The sequence below is a fragment of the Bufo bufo genome, chromosome 5 (assembly GCF_905171765.1).
Source record: "Bufo bufo chromosome 5, aBufBuf1.1, whole genome shotgun sequence".
NCBI lineage: Eukaryota > Metazoa > Chordata > Amphibia > Anura > Bufonidae > Bufo > Bufo bufo.
In genome coordinates, this window is record NC_053393.1 from 157723653 (window position 1) to 157742698 (window position 19046).

The 19046-nt window shown below is 41.5% G+C and overlaps 1 protein-coding gene across 1 annotated transcript; it reads left to right on the forward strand.

Moving 5' to 3' along the window:
* Positions 1 to 300: 300 nt before the first annotated feature.
* On the forward strand, positions 301 to 13932 carry LOC121002445 (histamine H3 receptor-like). Its single transcript, XM_040433902.1, has 4 exons — positions 301 to 454; positions 4158 to 4324; positions 12446 to 13042; positions 13876 to 13932. Exons 1-4 carry the CDS (start codon positions 301 to 303, stop codon positions 13930 to 13932), a joined length of 975 nt encoding a protein of 324 aa, XP_040289836.1.
* The last annotated feature ends 5114 nt before the right edge of the window (positions 13933 to 19046 follow it).

The following is a 19046-nucleotide window of genomic DNA, read 5'->3' on the forward strand; positions in this document are numbered from 1 at the left end:
GGAAATAAGTAAAGGGCTGTTTCTTCTCTGTCATAACACCTGTAACAATTAGCAGTCTGTGGGGACTCCCAGTGAATTAACCTATGAATGAACTGTATAAAAGGTTTATGAGAGGCATAACTGTGGTATTAGTGGTTGATGTGATATCTTAGCACTGAATGTATCTCATATAATCTCTTCTCTTGTAATTTATAAATGATTCACAGAAACTACAGAATGTTATTAGGTCCTTTATATAATGAGACTCATCTATTGATTCTTAATGAGACTAATGGCACAGAATTTCAATATTCACCAGCCATGAAAGTATTTCTTATAATTATATTGTCTGTATTCATTTTTCTCACGGTCCTTGGTAACACTCTGGTTATGGCAGCATTCATTGTAGATAAGAGGCTTAGAACTCGGAGCAACTTCTTTCTCCTGAATTTGACTATCTGTGATTTTATTATTGGTAAGTGTCTCATGTTGCATGGTAATATTGCCTTATTCATCTTGTAACACAACGCAAGAAATTCTACAACTTTCTGATCTACTTTGTATTTCTGTTCCTCAAGACCTTTGCTGCCAGTGAATGGAAATATATTTATTTACATACACAGGCGGAAAACACAGCACTACTGCTTCTCACAGCTGAGGGTTTGTGACAATGTTGAGTAAAATGTATCTAATCTGTTTTATTGTTTACAGAAATAAGTCTGAAAACCTGTACAGAACTACTGCGTCCCACAGCTGAGAGTTAGACTTTCACTTATGCAATCCTCTGTGAGCTAAACAACTTAAATAGTGATACATTTTACATACATAGATATATTGTAGGAAACTATCAGAAGAGGAAATAGATTTATGCTGCTAATTTGGAGAAGATTATATAATGGAAGTTTAGCTAACTTATTAGGGCTCGTTCACAACTCTGTTAACAAAATTCCACATTCTGTTCATATTTCGTCAGTTGAAATGCCAAGCCCCATAGTCAAAACTTGATTGACCCCATTATAGCCAATGAGATCTGTCGGGCACCATCTATGTCTGACATTTTTTCAGTATTTGCATGTATACAATTACTTGGAAAAATCCGCAGCACTCCTCCGTTTTGATAGAAAATTCCAGTGACTTTAATTAATAAAGCAGCATACAATTGCATTTGTATGCTGCTTTATTAAATAAAGTCCCCGGAATTTTCTATCAAACCGGAGGAGTGCTGCGGATTTTTCCAAGTATTATTATTGCAAGGGACCCCTAGCCTGGATCTCGACCTGCGAGCACCAAGTCTGGACCATAATTGTCAGTACCAGATGAATTGGACTTTTCCCTAATGTGGGGTATGCAGTGCTGCTTACTTTGATGTTTTAGCATTTCCAATCACTGACAGCAATCAGAAGTCCTGAGGAATTGAAAGACAAATAATTTTACCCTTGTTATCCAGTGATCAAAGGGAATCTGTTTGCGGGGCGCTACTGAAGTACTAAATGGTGTTTTATTGGGCAATAAAAAGACAATAAAAACAAGGATACACCGGGTGACACAATTCAAAGAAAGGAGAAGGGAGATCTCTTTTGAAACGCATTGGTATATCATCATTTTTACTGTCTTTTTATTGACCAATAAAACACCATTAAGTCCTTCAATCGCACCCCACAATCCCTTTTTGGTTTGATTATTTTATCATTTCGATTCTGGCCTTCGGAAATTGAGTTCGAGCAGGAGGGAGAAGCAATTGAAGTGGACTCCTACATTGGCCATTGGTTTATCCCAGTGATACGCTCACTATCAAGTCATCATTTGGAAAGCAGCCTACATTGGGTTTCAGACTTTGGGGCACCCTGCACAAATTTCTGTTTTGTAAAGAGGGAGGGAATCTGTCACCATGATTCGGAGTATAAGGGGGAAATCACACATCCATGGGTTTTCTGCATCCGTATGCCCATTCTGCAAAAGATAGAACATGTTCTATTCTTGCCCTTAAATGCAGATCAAGAACCCATGGAAGTCAATGCGTCTGAAAAAAAAAAAAGGGATGCAACAGAGACATCACACAGACATCATCCATATTTTGCAGATTCACTTTTTGTGGACCACAAAATACACACTATAGTATGAATACCCCCTTATCTGCATTACTACATGAGTTCTAGTCCAGACCAGTATTTTATTATTTTCTTTCCTTCTACCCTTGTTCCCTCGCACAGTAAGACCTCATGAGAGTGACCTCAGCAGTCTGGACTTTGAGCAGTTACAGGGGGGACACGAGGGGCAGTAGGTAAATAAAAAATACCAATCTGGACTCTTTATCTGCAATACTACTCATCTACTACTGCAGATAATAGTGCAAATTGTGGTGACAGATTCCCTTTAAAGAGTTTTTGAGAGTTTTGAGAGTTACAAAAATGCTGTATTGGTCCCTGCTGGTATTTTTTTTGTTTCCTAGAATCACATGGATATACAGCAATTTATGGCTCAAGTATAATAAACAAAGAACGGAGGGGAACACTTGAGCATTGGTGATTTAAACAGATGAAAAATGTTTTCTTCTTTTTGTTTTTAAAGTTTATAATATTCCTGCAACCATTTTAATTTTTTTAACTCTTGGACAATTCCTTCAATCATTTTATAGTTAAGAGATGTTCTTTTAAGGGAACCTTTTGAGAACCTTTATGGCATATCAACAAGACAAGCAATAAAAGTCTAATAGATGCAGATCCAACCTTTGGGACCTGCATCTACTGTATCTTGAGAATGAGGCCCGGTTTGCTTGCTTCAGAGTGGTGACGGTGCGGTTTCATAGAATCAATTCAATATACGGCACGTCATCGCTTCAGGGAAATATACAAAGACCAAAAGAACCCACTGCAGCATTGGCACTGGAGCGGGTTGGGATTATTTTTATAACATTCCTGCAGGTAGTTTAATTTTTTATACACTTGGACAACCCCTTCTAACATTAAACCAGGGCCCCATTCTCAAGATAGACACATTTACTGGACTTTTGTGGTACAGCCTGTGAATATGAAATTTAAAGAGGACCTTTCACCGATTCTTACCCTATGAACTAACTATACAGATATGTAGAGCAGCGCCCGGGGATCTCACTGCACTTACTATTATCCCCGGGCGCCGCTCCGTTCTCCCGTTATGCCCTCCGGTATCTCCGCTCACTAAGTTATAGTAGGCGGAGATACCAGTCCCTAAGTTATGGTAGGCGGAGTCTGCCCTAGCGCTGGCCAATCGCAGCGCAGAGCTCACAGCCTGGGAGGTTATTTTCTCCCAGGCTGTGAGCTCTGCAATGCGATTGGCCAGCGCTAGGGCAGACTCCGCCTACCATAACTTAGGGAACGGAGATACCGGAGGACATAGCAGGAGAACGGAGCGGCGCCCGGGGATAATGGTAAGTGCAGAGAGATCCCCGGGCGCCGCTCCACATGTATGTATACTTAGTTCATAGGGTAAGAATCGGTGAAAGGTCCTCTTTAAGACTGAGATCGGAATATCTCTTTAATAGTCAGTATTGCATCTTCTTTTTAATGGTCAGTTTTTTAACATTAGTGAATTCAAACTGTATAGTAAAAAAAAAGACCAGTTACTTATTCATTTTCTATGCTACAAACAATATTTTGGAATAATTTGTATCTTCAATATACCCTATAAAAAGTATGTATACCATATAGCATGATTTTGTTGTTCGATGTCATCAATTGTTCCTCCCGATTTCTTTAAAATGGGTGGGTGGAATTTTCCATTATTTAATCTCCAAAATATATTTATACTTGGAAAAATGGTTTAACAGTAACCTGACTATGGGGGTCATTTATTATTAGATATACGCCACTTTTTGGTGTATATCTGTTGCAGATTCAGTCACAAAGGGAATTTGCGGCTGAATGTGCGACTTCTTCCACACCACCAGTTCAAAAAAAAGAGGGGCTTGGGGCGGGTGTGAAAGAGAGTGGGCTGACAGGCCTGTTTAATTTGTAATTTTCTTTGCCAGTAGAAAATGATCTAAATCTACCCCAGCAGGAGAGCTGGCATAGATGTAAGGCTGTTAGGCGCCAGCGGTGGATGTTGTCTAAGTTATGTAGATGACCCCATATACGCCTATTCTGGGATATAAAATGTGGATTTATTCAATAAAAATCATTGTCCTCTTTTGTCACTTTTAGGTGCTTTTAATACACCCATATTCTTACAATACATGTTGACTAGAAAGTGGAGGCTTGGAAAAAATGTCTGCAAACTGTGGTTAGTTGCTGACTACACAATGTCTGCTGCCTCTGTGTTTAATATTGTTCTAATCAGCTACGACAGATTCTTTTCTATAACTCAGGCTGTAAGTATATTCTTATGCTCTTCAGTATGTATATTTCTGTATACCATATATTATTTTCTCTAAATTTAGACTGTAGTTTTAACTCATATATATAGTGCAGACTGACCAATCTGTTGGTTCTATTTTGATTATAAAAGAAAAGCTTGTATAACTTTAAAAAAAAAACAGAAAGGGAAAAAAAATAGTAGACTATTCAATAAAATAAAAATAATCAACTTTACAATGCATTAGTCCAAAATGCTTTAATGACCCTTGATCCTGAATGGCATTTTATGGTTTCCTTAACTCCTATTAATATCTAGGTAGCACTGAATTGCTCGCTGATTATAAGTATTGTCTCAATGAAACATAAGAAACATTCTAGTTTAAACTACTCTAGTAGATTATAGGTCCTACATCTAGAAGCTGATTGCAGGGTAAGCACACAATATGTTAAGGATATTTACCAGTACAGTAGTTAAAACTAAACATGTCATATAGTCCCCTCATTAGTACTAGTGCCCCCAATATCTAGGTCAATCCCAGGCTACAGGTATACTTTAGGGAGAATGTATATTGGTATACATCTCTCTGCAGTGCAGCAACATGTATAGCTAGTCCTTTATGGTAGCGAAACAATTACTGTGTGTCAGAATGACAGGCAGGTCACATATATGGACGTGTGCATCATCGTGTAGGCCACCAACAGTCCTAGCTAACCTTTAGCTAAACCAAAAGAAAAGCATACAGCAGCCTTCAGTAAACAAAAGAAAAAACGCTGCACGTTAGGGTGCAGTCCAAGTATGCCACCACCTGCTAAATCAGGTTCTGCACCATGTTCATATGGCAGGTGTCACGCATGAGCTGCCACTGTCTAACGTCAAAGTTACACCAGGGAGTTTCCCTGTCTGTCTGCAACATCAATAAATCAGTCAGGTGTTTACTCTACTCATACCGTTGGTTCAACATGTGGAGCATGGAGTTCAAAGGTGTGGAAATATCGCATATGAGACGATGTAACGAAACACCATTCTGCTTTTGCAGCTCAAGGAGGACATGTTTTGCATGGTAAGAGTGGCTGAAGTGCATGCACAGTTTTCTTGACATTTTCAAGATGTCTTGCAGTTGGGTGACAACCAGATTGAAGATGTGTGCCCTCCCTGATGCAGTGCAGACTGAATGTTCTTCCCGCTATCAGTGACCATGATTCCTATCTCCAGTTGGCGAGGAGACAGACAGGATTCGATTTCTTTGTTGATGATGCGGAGCAGTTCCTCCCCAGTGTGACTCCGTTTGCCCAGGCTGACCAGGTGCAGAACTGTGTGACAACACCATGCTTTGCATATGTGGCATGAACTGAACTGTGAATACAGTGGAGGCTGAGGACAAGGTGGAGGATGAGGAGGCAGAAGAGGACATTGGTGCAGAAATCCCACGATTACAATGTGGAGGCTGCATTGCCATCCCCTGGTCAAGATACTGGTGTGCCGGGGGCAAAACCACATTTATCCAGTGGGCTGAAAAGGACATATGTGGTAATAGGAAAATGAGTGAGCACTCATACACTTGGCAACCGAATTGACATGTGCAGAAAGTATTTATTAAATCCCCATAAAATACAAGTAATAAAATTTATAAGAACAATGTAGCAATAATATACAACATTACAGTCACATATATTGTGGTAGATATGATCGATACTATATTCGATAAAAATATATTCAATAGAAATATTCAATAAATTGAATGGTAGAAAATTCAATGTTGAAATATTCGATAGAATATTCAATACCACTCAATAGTGTCGATAAATTCAATAATATATATCACACCAAAAAACTTCAAGTATATGCTGTTATTTGGGAAAGAGGGAGTATTATCTTCTAGCGCTCTATCCTAATTTGGGAAACTGAATGTCACTGAAAATGTTGTAGGTGTATTCACTGGGAGCGCAATATGTTCATAAAGTGTCCACAGGAATCCTGATAATGTGAAAAGTCGCTTATAGCATATCCTTTTAAGGTCGATATGAGCTTTGAATCGAAGAAAACTTTAAATCGATATTTGGCTTACCGTCTAGCGCAGGCATCCTCAAACTGCGGCCCTCCAGCTGTTGTAAAACTACAACTCCCACAATGCCCTGCTGTAGGCTGATACCTGTAGGCTGTTCGGGCATGCTGGGAGTTGTAGTTTTGCAATAGCTGGAGGGCCGCAGTTTGAGGATGCCTGGTCTAGCGTCTGTTGTCTCCCTATTGCTTCAATGGAGCTTTAAATATTTGCCGGCTTATTCAGTCGCTCCATACAGCAAGCTGGTTTAAATTTTGCGGGAGTTCCAAAGATCGCGGGAGTTGCCACTCTGTTCCGCAATTTCCTTTGGTGCAGCTTTCGACGATAAGAATAGTTAATCCTTTACTGTAGAAATTTTCTTCTGTATGGCCATACAGTATTATCGGAGGCTTTTCAATGCAGGTACATCACTTGTTTCACAATACGCATTACGGGTAGATTCACTCTCCCTTCCTCAGTGGTCAAGTGTCAGCCCGTAACGCGTATGGTGAAACAAGTGATGTTTTTTGGTGTGATATATATTATTGAATTTATCGACACTATTGAGTGGTATTGAATATTCTATCGAATATTTCAACATTAAATTTTCTACCATTCAATTTATTGAATATTTCTATTGAATATATTTTTATCGAATATAGTATCGATCGTAATCTACCACAATATATGTGACTGTAATGTTGTATATTATTGCTACATTGTTCTTATAAATTTTACTACTTGTATTTTATGGGGATTTAATAAATACTTTCTGCACATGTCAATTTGGTTGCCAAGTGTATGAGTGCTCACTCATTTTCCTATTACTACATTTGCCTTTTAAGAGAGGGTGGGGTGATTCCCTCTATATGAGCTTGCAGCACCATACCTTAACTACTTGCTAGTGAGCCACCACAACCTACCACTATTTTTTGAAAAGGACATATATTGTCCTTGACCATAGTTACAGCTTCACACGTGAACTTTACCAAATGCTGACCGGCTGAAGGACTGGCCCATCTTCTGCTCAATATATACAGTTGCAAGAAAAAGTATGTGAACCCTTCTGAATGATATGGATTTCTGCACAAATTGGTCATAAAATGTGATCTGATCTTCATCTAAGTCACAACAATAGACAATAACGGTCTGCTTAAACTAATAACACACAAATAATTTAATGTTACCATGTTTTTATTGAACACACCATGTAAACATTCACAGTGCAGGTGGAAAACGTATGTGAAACCCTAGACTAATGACATCTCCAAGAGCTAATTGGAGTGAGGTGTCACCCAACTGGAGTCCAATCAATGAGATGAGATTGGAGGTGTTGGTTACAGCTGCCCTGCCCTATAAAAAACACACACCAGTTCTGGGTTTGCTTTTCACAAGAAGCATTGCCTGATGTGAATGATGCCTCGCACAAAAGAGCTCTCAGAAGACCTACGATTAAGAATTGTTGACTTGCATAAAGCTGGAAAGGGTTATAAAAGTATCTCCAAAAGCCTTGCTGTTCATCAGTTCACGGTAAGACAAATTGTCTATAAATGGAGAAAGTTCAGCACTGCTGCTACTCTCCCTAGGAGTGGCCGTCCTGTAAAGATGACTGCAAGAGCACAGCGCAGATTGCTCAATGAGGTGAAGAAGAATCCTAGAGTGTCAGCTAAAGACTTACAAAAGTCTCTGGCATATGCTAACATCCCTGTTAGCGAATCTACGATACGTAAAACACTAAACAAGAATGGATTTCATGGGAGGATACCACAGAGGAAGCCACTGCTGTCCAAAAAAAACATTGCTGCATGTTTACAGTTTGCACAAGAGCACCTGGATGTTCCACAGCAATACTGGCAAAATATTCTGTGGACAGATGAAACCAAAGTTGAGTTGTTTGGAAGAAACACACAACACTATGTGTGGAGAAAAAGAGGCACAGCACACCAACATCAAAACCTCATCCCAACTGTGAAGTATGGTGGTGGGGGCATCATGGTTTGGAGCTGCTTTGCTGCGTCAGGGCCTGGACGGATTGCTATCATCGAAGGAAAAACGAATTCCCAAGTTTATCAAGACATTTTTCAGGAGAACTTAAGGCCATCTGTCCACCAGCTGAAGCTCAACAGAAGTTGGGTGTTGCAACAGGACAACACCCCAAAGCTTAGAAGTAAATCAACAACAGAATGGCTTAAACAGAAGAAAATACACCTTCTGGAATGGCCCAGTCAGAGTCCTGACCTCAAGCCAATTGAGATGCTGTGGCATGACCTCAAGAAAGCGATTCACACCAGACAGCCCAAGAATATTGCTGAACTGAAACAGTTCTGTAAAGAAGAATGGTCAAGAATTACTCCTGACCGTTGTGCACGTCTGATCTGCAACTACAGGAAACGTTTGGGTGAAGTTATTGCTGCCAAAGGAGGTTTAACCAGTTATTAAATCCAAGGGTTCACATACTTTTCCACCTGCACTGTGAATGTTTACATTGTGTGTTCAATAAAAACATGGTAACATTTAATTTTTTGTGTGTTATTAGTTTAAGCAGACTGTGATTGTCTATTGTTGTGACTTAGATGAAGATCAGATCACATTTTATGACCAATTTGTGGAGAAATCCATATCATTCCAAAGGGTTCACATACTTTTTCTTGCAACTGTATGTGCAGGGCTGGTACAGCTTTTTTAGAGAAGTTGTGATGGCTAGGGACTCTCCACCTTGGATGGACACAAGCCATCAGTTTTCTAAAATGTTCAGTGTCCAAAAGGAAAGTACTGTGGTACCAGCAACTTGGCCAGGTGCCCGTTCAGCTTTTGCTCCGTTGGATGAGTGTACGCATACTGTTGTCTCTTTGCAATAGCCTTGGTGATCGATTGCTGGTGAAACACGTGACAAGGAGTAGGAGGCGGAAGAGGAAGTGCATCAGGAGCAATAGACGAAGGGAAGGAAAGACAGCTTCCTTCTGCTGAGGTTGAGGAGCCCTCACTGCTGGAGAGAGTGTGGGTCACTGGGAGATGCAGAGGTTGCTGCGTTTGGCTGTACCACTACCTTAGTGCCACGGTTTCCCCAGGCGACTTTATGATGAGTCCTCATGTGTTGACGCAGGGCCGTGGTGCCAACATGCTTTACCTTCTTCTCTAATTTCCTGTATACCACCTCGCTAACGTCCTCCAGCGACTTTATAAAAAAATTCCTACACTGCAGAGTATGGCAGTTTACCCCCACCACTCCATGCTGACTGACTACCGCTGTCTGTATGAACCCATGCACCGCTAATTGTTTCCTGACAGATAAGCTTTTGAGTAGCAGGCTGTCTACCCCGGGCACGTTTGGCTTCAGATCTACCACTGCTTCCACCCTTCTGGCTCATCGGCATGCTGCCACCGTAATGCAGTCACACGCGTCTGCTGCCGCCCTCACCCCCTGATGATGATGCCCCCTCTTCACCTGGCTTCCACGTGCGATAGGCTAGATCATCATCCACTACTGTCTGTTCGTCACTTATGTCGCCCTCACCAGTCTCATGGCCATGTCCCTGACCACATGCAAAACGTGCTCAAACCCGACTGTCATCATAACTAGTTGCATTCCTAAGGGAGGACACAGCGGACCTCTCCTCAAAGTTTGTGCTCGCCTGTAGCTGCTGACTGTCCTCACTAAGTTTGTCCTTGCCAAAAATTGGAGCAGCAAGAAAAGAGGCAGTTGCAGGACAGGTGAGGGCACAGAGGTTGTTGCTGGGCCATGACAACTAAGTGTGGTGTCAGAGGAACCCACTGATTCCTGTCTATGTGTATCTGTTGTCACTTGAGTTGCCAAGTCCCGGCATAGGCAGTCCTGATGACATCACTGCTCCTGCTCCGGGTCTTGCTTGATGACGTGATCACTTAAGACCCGATGCAGGAGGTCATTGTGATGTCATCCCTCGTTCTACTGCCTCACAGGCTTCAGGCCTGGCAGCCTGAGGCCTATGAGGATGAATGGCCGCAGATGTGGCCGTGATTGTACTCCCCTTATGGGTAGCAAGGTCACCCCTAGGCAGACACCTACCCTCACCTACTCGTTTTCCCAGCCCTTACCATCATGGTAATTGCAGGAGAAATGTCTGATCATGGCTCCCCCTGCATTGACCCAGAGAATCACTGAAAAGGGTTAATTTAATGCTAAAGGTGAGTTCACACTTCAATTATATGGTCAGTTATTTCTGTCAGTTATTGTGAGCCAAAACTAGGTGTGGGTCAAAAACACAGAACAGGTTAATTTCTTTCCATTATACATTATGCGTGAGTAGGCTCACTATTGGTTTTGGCTCACAATAACTGATGGAAATAACTGACCAAATAACTGAAGTGTGAACTCAGCCTAAGGGCTCATGCACACGACTGTATACCCTCCGAGACATACAGTCCGTGAGCGGGCCCTATGTCCCGGAGCTGAATACATTGTGCGAACGGGAGCACACAGCATTATAGGTTACTATGGTACTGTGCGCATCGGGGCGCCCGCAGGACTATTGTACCGCACTCCTATGATATTATGAGTGCGGGACAATAGCCCCGCGGGTGGCCCGATGCACACAGCATCATAGTAACCTATGATGCTGTGCGCTCCCGTGCGCACTATGTATGCCGCTCCGGAACATATGGCCCGCTCACCAACCGGAGGGCATATGGTCGTGTGCATGAGCCCTAAGAATTATATGTTGTGATTTGTTGTTAAAGAGTATCTAAACTTTTGATTCATTTTTCTTAAAATGTCCCTAATGCCATAATAACACTTTTTCTAATTTTTTATAGATTTTACCCCCCTGAAGCGCAACTTTCCCTGTGCGCTTAAAATAGACTTTTCTCTACACCGCTGACTTGTAGGACTTTTAGCTTAGTGAAGCAGGCACAGACAGAAGTCTGCTCCACTCAGCTAATCTTGGCATAGTGCATGGTTACAGGGTACCATATTTAGTAAACCTGTGGGAGGCACAGGCAGGAGCAGCAATGTGTGCTCCTGCCTGTACTCCCTGTGCTGTGGCCCCATTGAGAAACTGTACACTTTGTACTACGTACACTGCTGATTTCTCAAGTCAATTTTAAGCAAACTGGGAAAAGGTGCGCTTTAGGGGGCGTAACTTTATTAAAATTCAAAATCCATTAATAAAATACATTACAAATTTTTTTATTATGGCATTAGGGACATTTAAAAAAAAAATCATCAAAATCTAGTTACTGAGGTGATGGGCTGGTCCCACCCCCTATTTATTGAGTCTTTGTTGATAAGTGCTAGAGGCAACATGTGCATGTGTTAGCTCCTGACAAAAAGGGTTGGAGAGCCACAACCAGGAAAACACCATTCATGAGATTAAAAAACTGCCATAGAACAACTGAACTGAAATACTAACCCTAAAAGAAAAAGAACATACATTCACAGAAAGTTTAGAATCACATTTCAAGGTCATGCTGGATTGAGACAGTAAGGTACTGCACATTTATGGCAACAATACTTTACTGCTTGTTGAAAAGGTATATTGCTTTGGTGCCCACCAAAATTTTGGACAAACTGGTCATCTGGATCTAAGATCTGAACCCTGCATCCTGGGAATTGAATAAAGAGATGATGAGAACAAAGTCTGTTGTTATTTGGGAATTTTGCATAGTGTACTTAAATCAAAACTCAGAAAGGATAGCTGCCATCATTACTGCTGCCTACACACAGCTATTGGGAACAACTTAAGATACCTTGCCTTTACGTACTGCAACTCCTATCATCTCTTCAGTAAAGAGAGACTTATTTTAACCAAACAGGCCTGGTCCTTGACTCCACTACCACTACCCTTTTCCAGACTTTCCCTCCAGTTGGTTGTTGCACCCTGAACAAAACTAACTGTCTGCCAGGGGTGCCTGGAGATGGGACCTGAGGTATTTAGGTTATTTCTCTGGTGGCTACATTATGAAAGGTGTTGTCACTGTCACAAGTCAACCCCTTTCAGGGAGTTTATGTATAACAGAGGAATATAGTTACACAGCAATTATTTGCTATAGTGGCCACTGATTCATATAAACGTGATCATCATTTATATGAGAAACATTAATTATAACTCCTTTTTCCAGGTACATTATCGCTCTCTTGAAAAAAGGCACAGCATAACTCTTATACAGATGACTACAGTCTGGGTAATGTCTTTCCTTCTCTACAGTCCATCTATTCTCTTTTGGGAAAGTGTTTTTGGTGACAGTTACGTGCCAGAAGATATTTGTATGGCTGGATTCTTTGACACTTGGTACTTTCACTTAACAACATCAATCTTTGATTTTATTTTTCCATTAATAAGTATATTAACTTTTAATCTCACCATCTACTGTAACGTCAGCAAACGCATCAGGAAGAAAAGACAACAGTCTGCTCATTATCCATCACGAGGAAAGGCAAAAGACGTGAAGCCATTCATCATAGCAACTAACATAATACTGCCATCTATTCATGTTATTGAGATAAAGAATATTACTTCACATGTAAAAAATAGATTTGGGAAATCCCTAAGACAAGATCCAGTGATCTCTTCCACTACCCAAATGACCAATGTTCCCGAAACCATCCATTTCACTAAGACCTCCAGGGACAAAAAATTGGCAAAATCTCTGGCAATTTTGGTTTCTGTCTTTGTTGCTTGTTGGGCTCCCTACAATTTCCTAGTCAACATTGACAGGGTATGCCAAAACAACTGTGCTGCCTTATACTGGTATGATATCACAGTCTGGATACTATATCTGAACTCAACAATTAACCCATTATTGTATCCATTGTGTCATAAAAGTTTTAGAAAAGCCTTTAGCTTACTTTTCCAAATTTGTCTCAAGAAAAAAGTAGTATAAAAACGTATAAAAAAAAAGTATTTATCAACTAAATCATTTAAAGGAGCTGTCCAGGATATTACTATTGATTGCCTATCCTCACAATAGGCCATCAATATCTGATCAGCGGGGGTCAGACCCCCAGCACCATTTAACTATTTCAGGGTAGCTCCAGCTCTGGAGGTAGGTGCTGAAAGAACACAGTTCTGCCCTTTTTATAGTGGGCAGAGCTGGTTACTGAAGCACTGCTATCAACCACATCAGTGGGAGAAGCACTGTGCTAAATGGCAACATCCATTACATAATGGACAAAGCAGTATAGTCTTGGAGCCAACTACCGGCGCTGGAACTACTACGGAACAGCTGACACCTCACACCCCCACTTATCAGATATTGCTGGCCTATCCTGAGAATAGGCCATCAATAGTAAAATCCTGGGCAATTCCTTTAAGGGGGTCGTATGAAAATAAAACCACAATTGCATTGAAACAGCACAGACTCTTCTTCAATTAAATAGAAATGAAACTGCAATACCAGATACAACATATAGATAAGGTTGGTGTCATTTCTGGAGGAAAGCAGACATGCTATAAAGGGACACATACATCGGAAAGGAGTGTTTCTAAACTCAATATTTATGGAAGACAAATTTATTTAGAATTTTTGTCTGTATTTCTTTTTTATTTTAGGAGAGTACGTCATTGATATTCAAATACAAAGGGGTGGATTTGTCAAAACTAGTGTAAAGGAAAACTTACTTAGCAAACAATTAGATCCCAACTTTCATTTTCCATAGAAGTTCTGGTCTTTTATACCAGTTTTAATAAATTTCCCTTAAAATATTGTCATTCTGTAGCAGTCAACACAAGTAAAAAGACCTCCACTATAAATAAGTAATCCATGGTCAATTTACTGTTGCTGTGAGGGGAAGATGCTTTCTACAAGGTCATGATAACAGTAGGTGTAGAACTGGGATGAAAGTATGACAGCTCTATTCTTCTCTTGACACAGAAGAACAGAGCATTGATTAGTCTAGTCTGTGATGCTCCAACTGATTCACTACAGGGAGGCTCTCTCTGGTCCAGGTGATGGTCTGACTCAAAAAGTTAAGTCAGACTGTCTGCCATGCTGAAGGTCCAAACAAAGAGGAAACAAAAGAGTCAAGACAGGAAGTAGGATACATGGAGTGACCTCAAAAAAATTATATCCAGAAAACCATTCACCTGTTTTAAAAAAAAACAAACACACAGTACATAGGGCTTCTTCACATCTGTGTTGTCCGGTACCCCATGGAAACTGACGGGACTCAGTTGTAGTCAATGGAGTCAGTTATGTGCCGAATCCGGCACTCCCATTATTTTCGTTGTTCTGCTCCTGTAAAAGATCAGAACAAGAAAATCAAGGACTGTGAAAGAACCTTTAGTAGCTTCCCTGCTTCCTTCTCCTCTCATCAGTGCCAGCATAGTGATCTCATAGCAAAGAGGTCCAGAAGCCATTTATTTGTCCCTTCCTTGTACTAAATTCTAAATTAGCAATAGCAATTTATAGTTATATCTTTCTCTAGAAACTGGAGAAGGAAATTAGATTACATTATTGTATATATAGAGATGAGTAAATTTCCGCTTATGAAATTAGTTTGCGATTCGTTTACTGGTAAAAGCAGAATTGAGTTATGGATTCCGTTATCACGGACCATAATGCAATTCTATGACGGAATGCAAAACGGAATGCCTTTAGAGGCATTCCATTATTCATTCCGTCATAATAGAAGTCTATGGGCTGCATAACGGATCCGTCCCGTTTCCGTTATGCAGGGGAGAAAAATTCACTGAAACAGTGCTTTTTACATTGACATAGTTAAAACGGTGAGATAGCTCCATTAAAGGGCTTCTGTCACCCCACTAAAGTCATTATTTTTTTTGGGCTAGTTAAATTCCTTATACTGCGATATATGAATATATACTGCTCTTACTCACTTTTCTTCAGCAGGCGCACTGAGGAAGGAGCGGCCGAGCGAGCGCTCTCCTCTCAGTGCGCCTGCGCCGACTGAAGACAGGTACGGCGCAGGCGCCAGATTTTGAACGCAGACAGGGCCAGCCAGAGGACGAGCGCGTTCCCTGGCCCTGTCAATCAACATGAGGAGGGGGCATCATTATGAAAGGAGGATGCGGCTGCTACCAGCAAGTAGCCGCCCTACTTGCTGGTAGAGAGCTCATTTACATATTATAAAAGTCTATTTTTTTAAGAAACTGCTGAAGGAAAGTGAGTAAGAGCCCTATATATTGATATATCGCAGTATAAGGAATTTAACTAGCCCAAAAAAAAAATGACTTTAGTGGGGTGACAGAAGCCCTTTAAGTCTTTCTTGATAAGTTTTATGCTTAAAGGGGTTGTCTCACTTCAGTAAATGGCATTTATCATGTAGAGAAAGTTAATAGAAGGCACTTAGTAATGTATTGTGATTGTCCTTCCTTTGATGGCTGGATTCATTTTTCCATGACGACCATCCTGCAATCCATCAGTGGTGGTCGTGCTTGCACAATATAGGAAAAAGCACTGCCATGGCCCCGGCCACCAAAGAGGCTGACACTGATGGATTGTAGGATGGTTGTAACCATGGAAATGAGCAGTGTATAATGTGATGGAAAAATTTATCCAGCCAGCAAAGGAAGCAATATGGAGAATCACAATACATTAGTAAGTGCCTTGTATTAACTTTCTCTACATGATAAATGCCACTTACTAAAGTAAGACAGCCCTTTAAGACTAGAGATGAGCTAAGTTTTGAAAAATTAGATTTGGCAACTTCTTTAAAGATAGCCAAGAAATTTGATTTGTTACAAATTAGTCACAAATTGCTATAAATCAGGTATACCCAGGCCACTCTGCGTTAGGGTATGGCCACAGAGAGCGGCCGCGCTGGGGTTGCAGCGAAGCTTCAGTGAAGAACCACATGGCTAATTAGCCCGCAGCTGCCTTTCACTTAATAATAACCGCACTGTATAATCCTTCATTGTTAATGGTTATGCTGCACCTTTAAACAGGGCCTGTTACTGGTGTGGGGTTTGGCTAGTTAGGTGGGGGGACAATATGCAAATTTTTTCTGTTCTGGCCTGCAATCTCCTGCAGGTTATTTGACTGTACAGTCGTGGCCAAAAGTTTTGAGAATGACACAAATATTAGTTTTCACAAAGTTTGCTGCTAAACTGCTTTTAGGGCTCTTTCACACCTGCGTTTTCTTCCGGCATAGAGTTCCGTCGTCGGGGCTCTATGCTGGAAGAATCCTGATCAGTTTTATCCTAATGCATTCTGAATGGAGAGAAATCTGTTCAGGATGCATCAGGATGTCTTCAGTTCCGGAACGGAACGTTTTTTGGCCGGAGAAAATACCGCAGCATGCTGCGCTTTTTGCTCCGGCCAAAAATCCTGAAGACTTGCCGCAAGGCCGGATCCGGAATTAATGCCCATTGAAAGGCATTGATCCGGATCCGGCCTTAAGCTAAACGTCGTTTCGGCGCATTGCCGGACCCGACGTTTAGCTTTTTCTGAATGGTTACCATGGCTGCCGGGACGCTAAAGTCCTGGCAGCCATGGTAAAGTGTAGCGGGGAGCGGGGGAGCAGCATACTTACCGTCCGTGCGGCTCCCGGGGCGCTCCAGAGTGACGTCAGGGTGCCCCAAGCGCATGGATCATGTGATCGCATGGATCACGTCATCCATGCGCATGGGGCACTCTGACGTCATTCTGGAGCGCCCCGGGAGCCGCACGGACTGTAAGTATACCGCTCCCCCACTCCCCGCTCCTACTATGGCATAGTAACACTGAACGCATTTTGAAGACGGCTCCGTCTTCAAATGCTTTCAGTACACTTGCGTTTTTCCGGATCCGGCGTGTAATTCCGGCAAGTGGAGTACACGCCGGATCCGGACAACGCAAGTGTGAAAGAGGCCTTAGATCTTTGTTTCAGTTGTTTCTGTGATGTAGTGAAATATAATTACACGCACTTCATACGTTTCAAAGGCTTTTATCGACAATTACATGACATTTATGCAAAGAGTCAGTAGTGTTGGCCCTTCTTTTTCAGGACCTCTGCAATTCGACTGGGCATGCTCTCAATCAACTTCTGGGCCAATTCCTGACTGATAGCAACCCATTCTTTCATAATCACTTCTTGGAGTTTGTCAGAATTAGTGGGTTTTTGTTTGTCCACCCGCCTCTTGAGGATTGACCACAAGTTCTCAATGGGATTAAGATCTGGGGAGTTTCCAGGCCATGGACCCAAAATGTCAACGTTTTGGTCCCCGAGCCACTTAGTTATCACTTTTGCCTTATGGCACGGTGCTCCATTGTGCTGGAAAATGCATTGTTCTTCACCAAACTGTTGTTGGATTGTTGGAAGAAGTTGCTGTTGGAGGGTGTTTTGGTACCATTCTTTATTCATGGCTGTGTTTTTGCAGAAAATTGTGAGTGAGCCCACTCCCTTGGATGAGAAGCAACCCCACACATGAATGGTCTCAGGATGCTTTACTGTTGGCATGACACAGGACAAGCCTTTTTCCAGATGCCCCAAACAATCGGAAAGAGGCTTCATCGGAGAATATGACTTTGCCCCAGTCCTCAGCAGTCCATTCACCATACTTCATACTTTCTGCAGAAGATCAATCTGTCCCTGATGTTTTTTTTGGAGAGAAGTGGCTTCTTTGCTGCCCTTCTTGACACCAGGCCATCTTCCAAAAGTCTTCGCCTCACTGTGCGTGCAGATGCGCTCACACCTGCCTGCTGCCATTCCTGAGCAAGCTCTGCACTGGTGGCACTCCGATCCCGCAGCTGAATCCTCTTTAGGAGACGATCCTGGCAGTTGCTGGACTATCTTGGACGCCCTGAAGCCTTCTTAACAAGAATTGAAACCTCTTTCCTTGAAGTTCTTGATGATCCTATAAATTGTTGATTGAGGTGCAATCTTAGTAGCCACAATATCCTTGCCTGTGAAGCCATTTTTATGCAACGCAATGATGGCTGCACGCGTTTCTTTGCAGGTCACCATGGTTAACAATGGAAGAACAATGATTTCAAGCATCACCCTCCTTTTAACATGTCAAGTCTGCCATTTTAACCCAATCAGCCTGACATAATGATCTCCAGCCTTGTGCTCGTCAACATTCTCACCTGAGTTAACAAGACGATTACTGAAATTATCTCCGCAGGTCCTTTAATGACAGCAATGAAATGCAGTGGAAAGGTTTTTTTGGGATTAAGTTAATTTTCATGGCAAAGAAGGACTATGCAATTCATCTGATCACTCTTCATAACATTCTGGAGTATATGCAAATTACTATTATAAAAACTTAAGCAGCAACTTTTCCAATTTCCAATATTTATGTAATTCTCAAAACTTTTGGCCACGACTGTACACCTCCTAATGTGTGCCTCCACACAATCCTGTCTCTGAGCTCTACAGGCAGTTCTTTCCTCTTCATGCCTTGGTTTTTGCTCTCATATGCATTGTCAGCTGTGAGACCGTATATAGACAGGAGTGTGCCTTTCCAAATCATGTCTAATCTGAATGTCTGAAACTGAATTTAACACAGGTGGCCCCAGAGGTGAATTTCAAGCATCATAGCAAAGGGTCTGAATACTTATGCCCATGTAAAAATTTAGTATTTCCTTTTGAATAAATTTGCAAGAATTTCTAATATTTTGTTTTCACTTTTTCCTTATGGTGTATTGAGTGCAGATTGATGGGGAAAACCTTTATTTTTTTTTTATTCTAGGACAAAGCTACAACATAACAAAATGTGAAAAAAAATTGAAAGGGTCTGAAGACTTGCATTGTAGATAAACCACAACAGATGGTTTAATA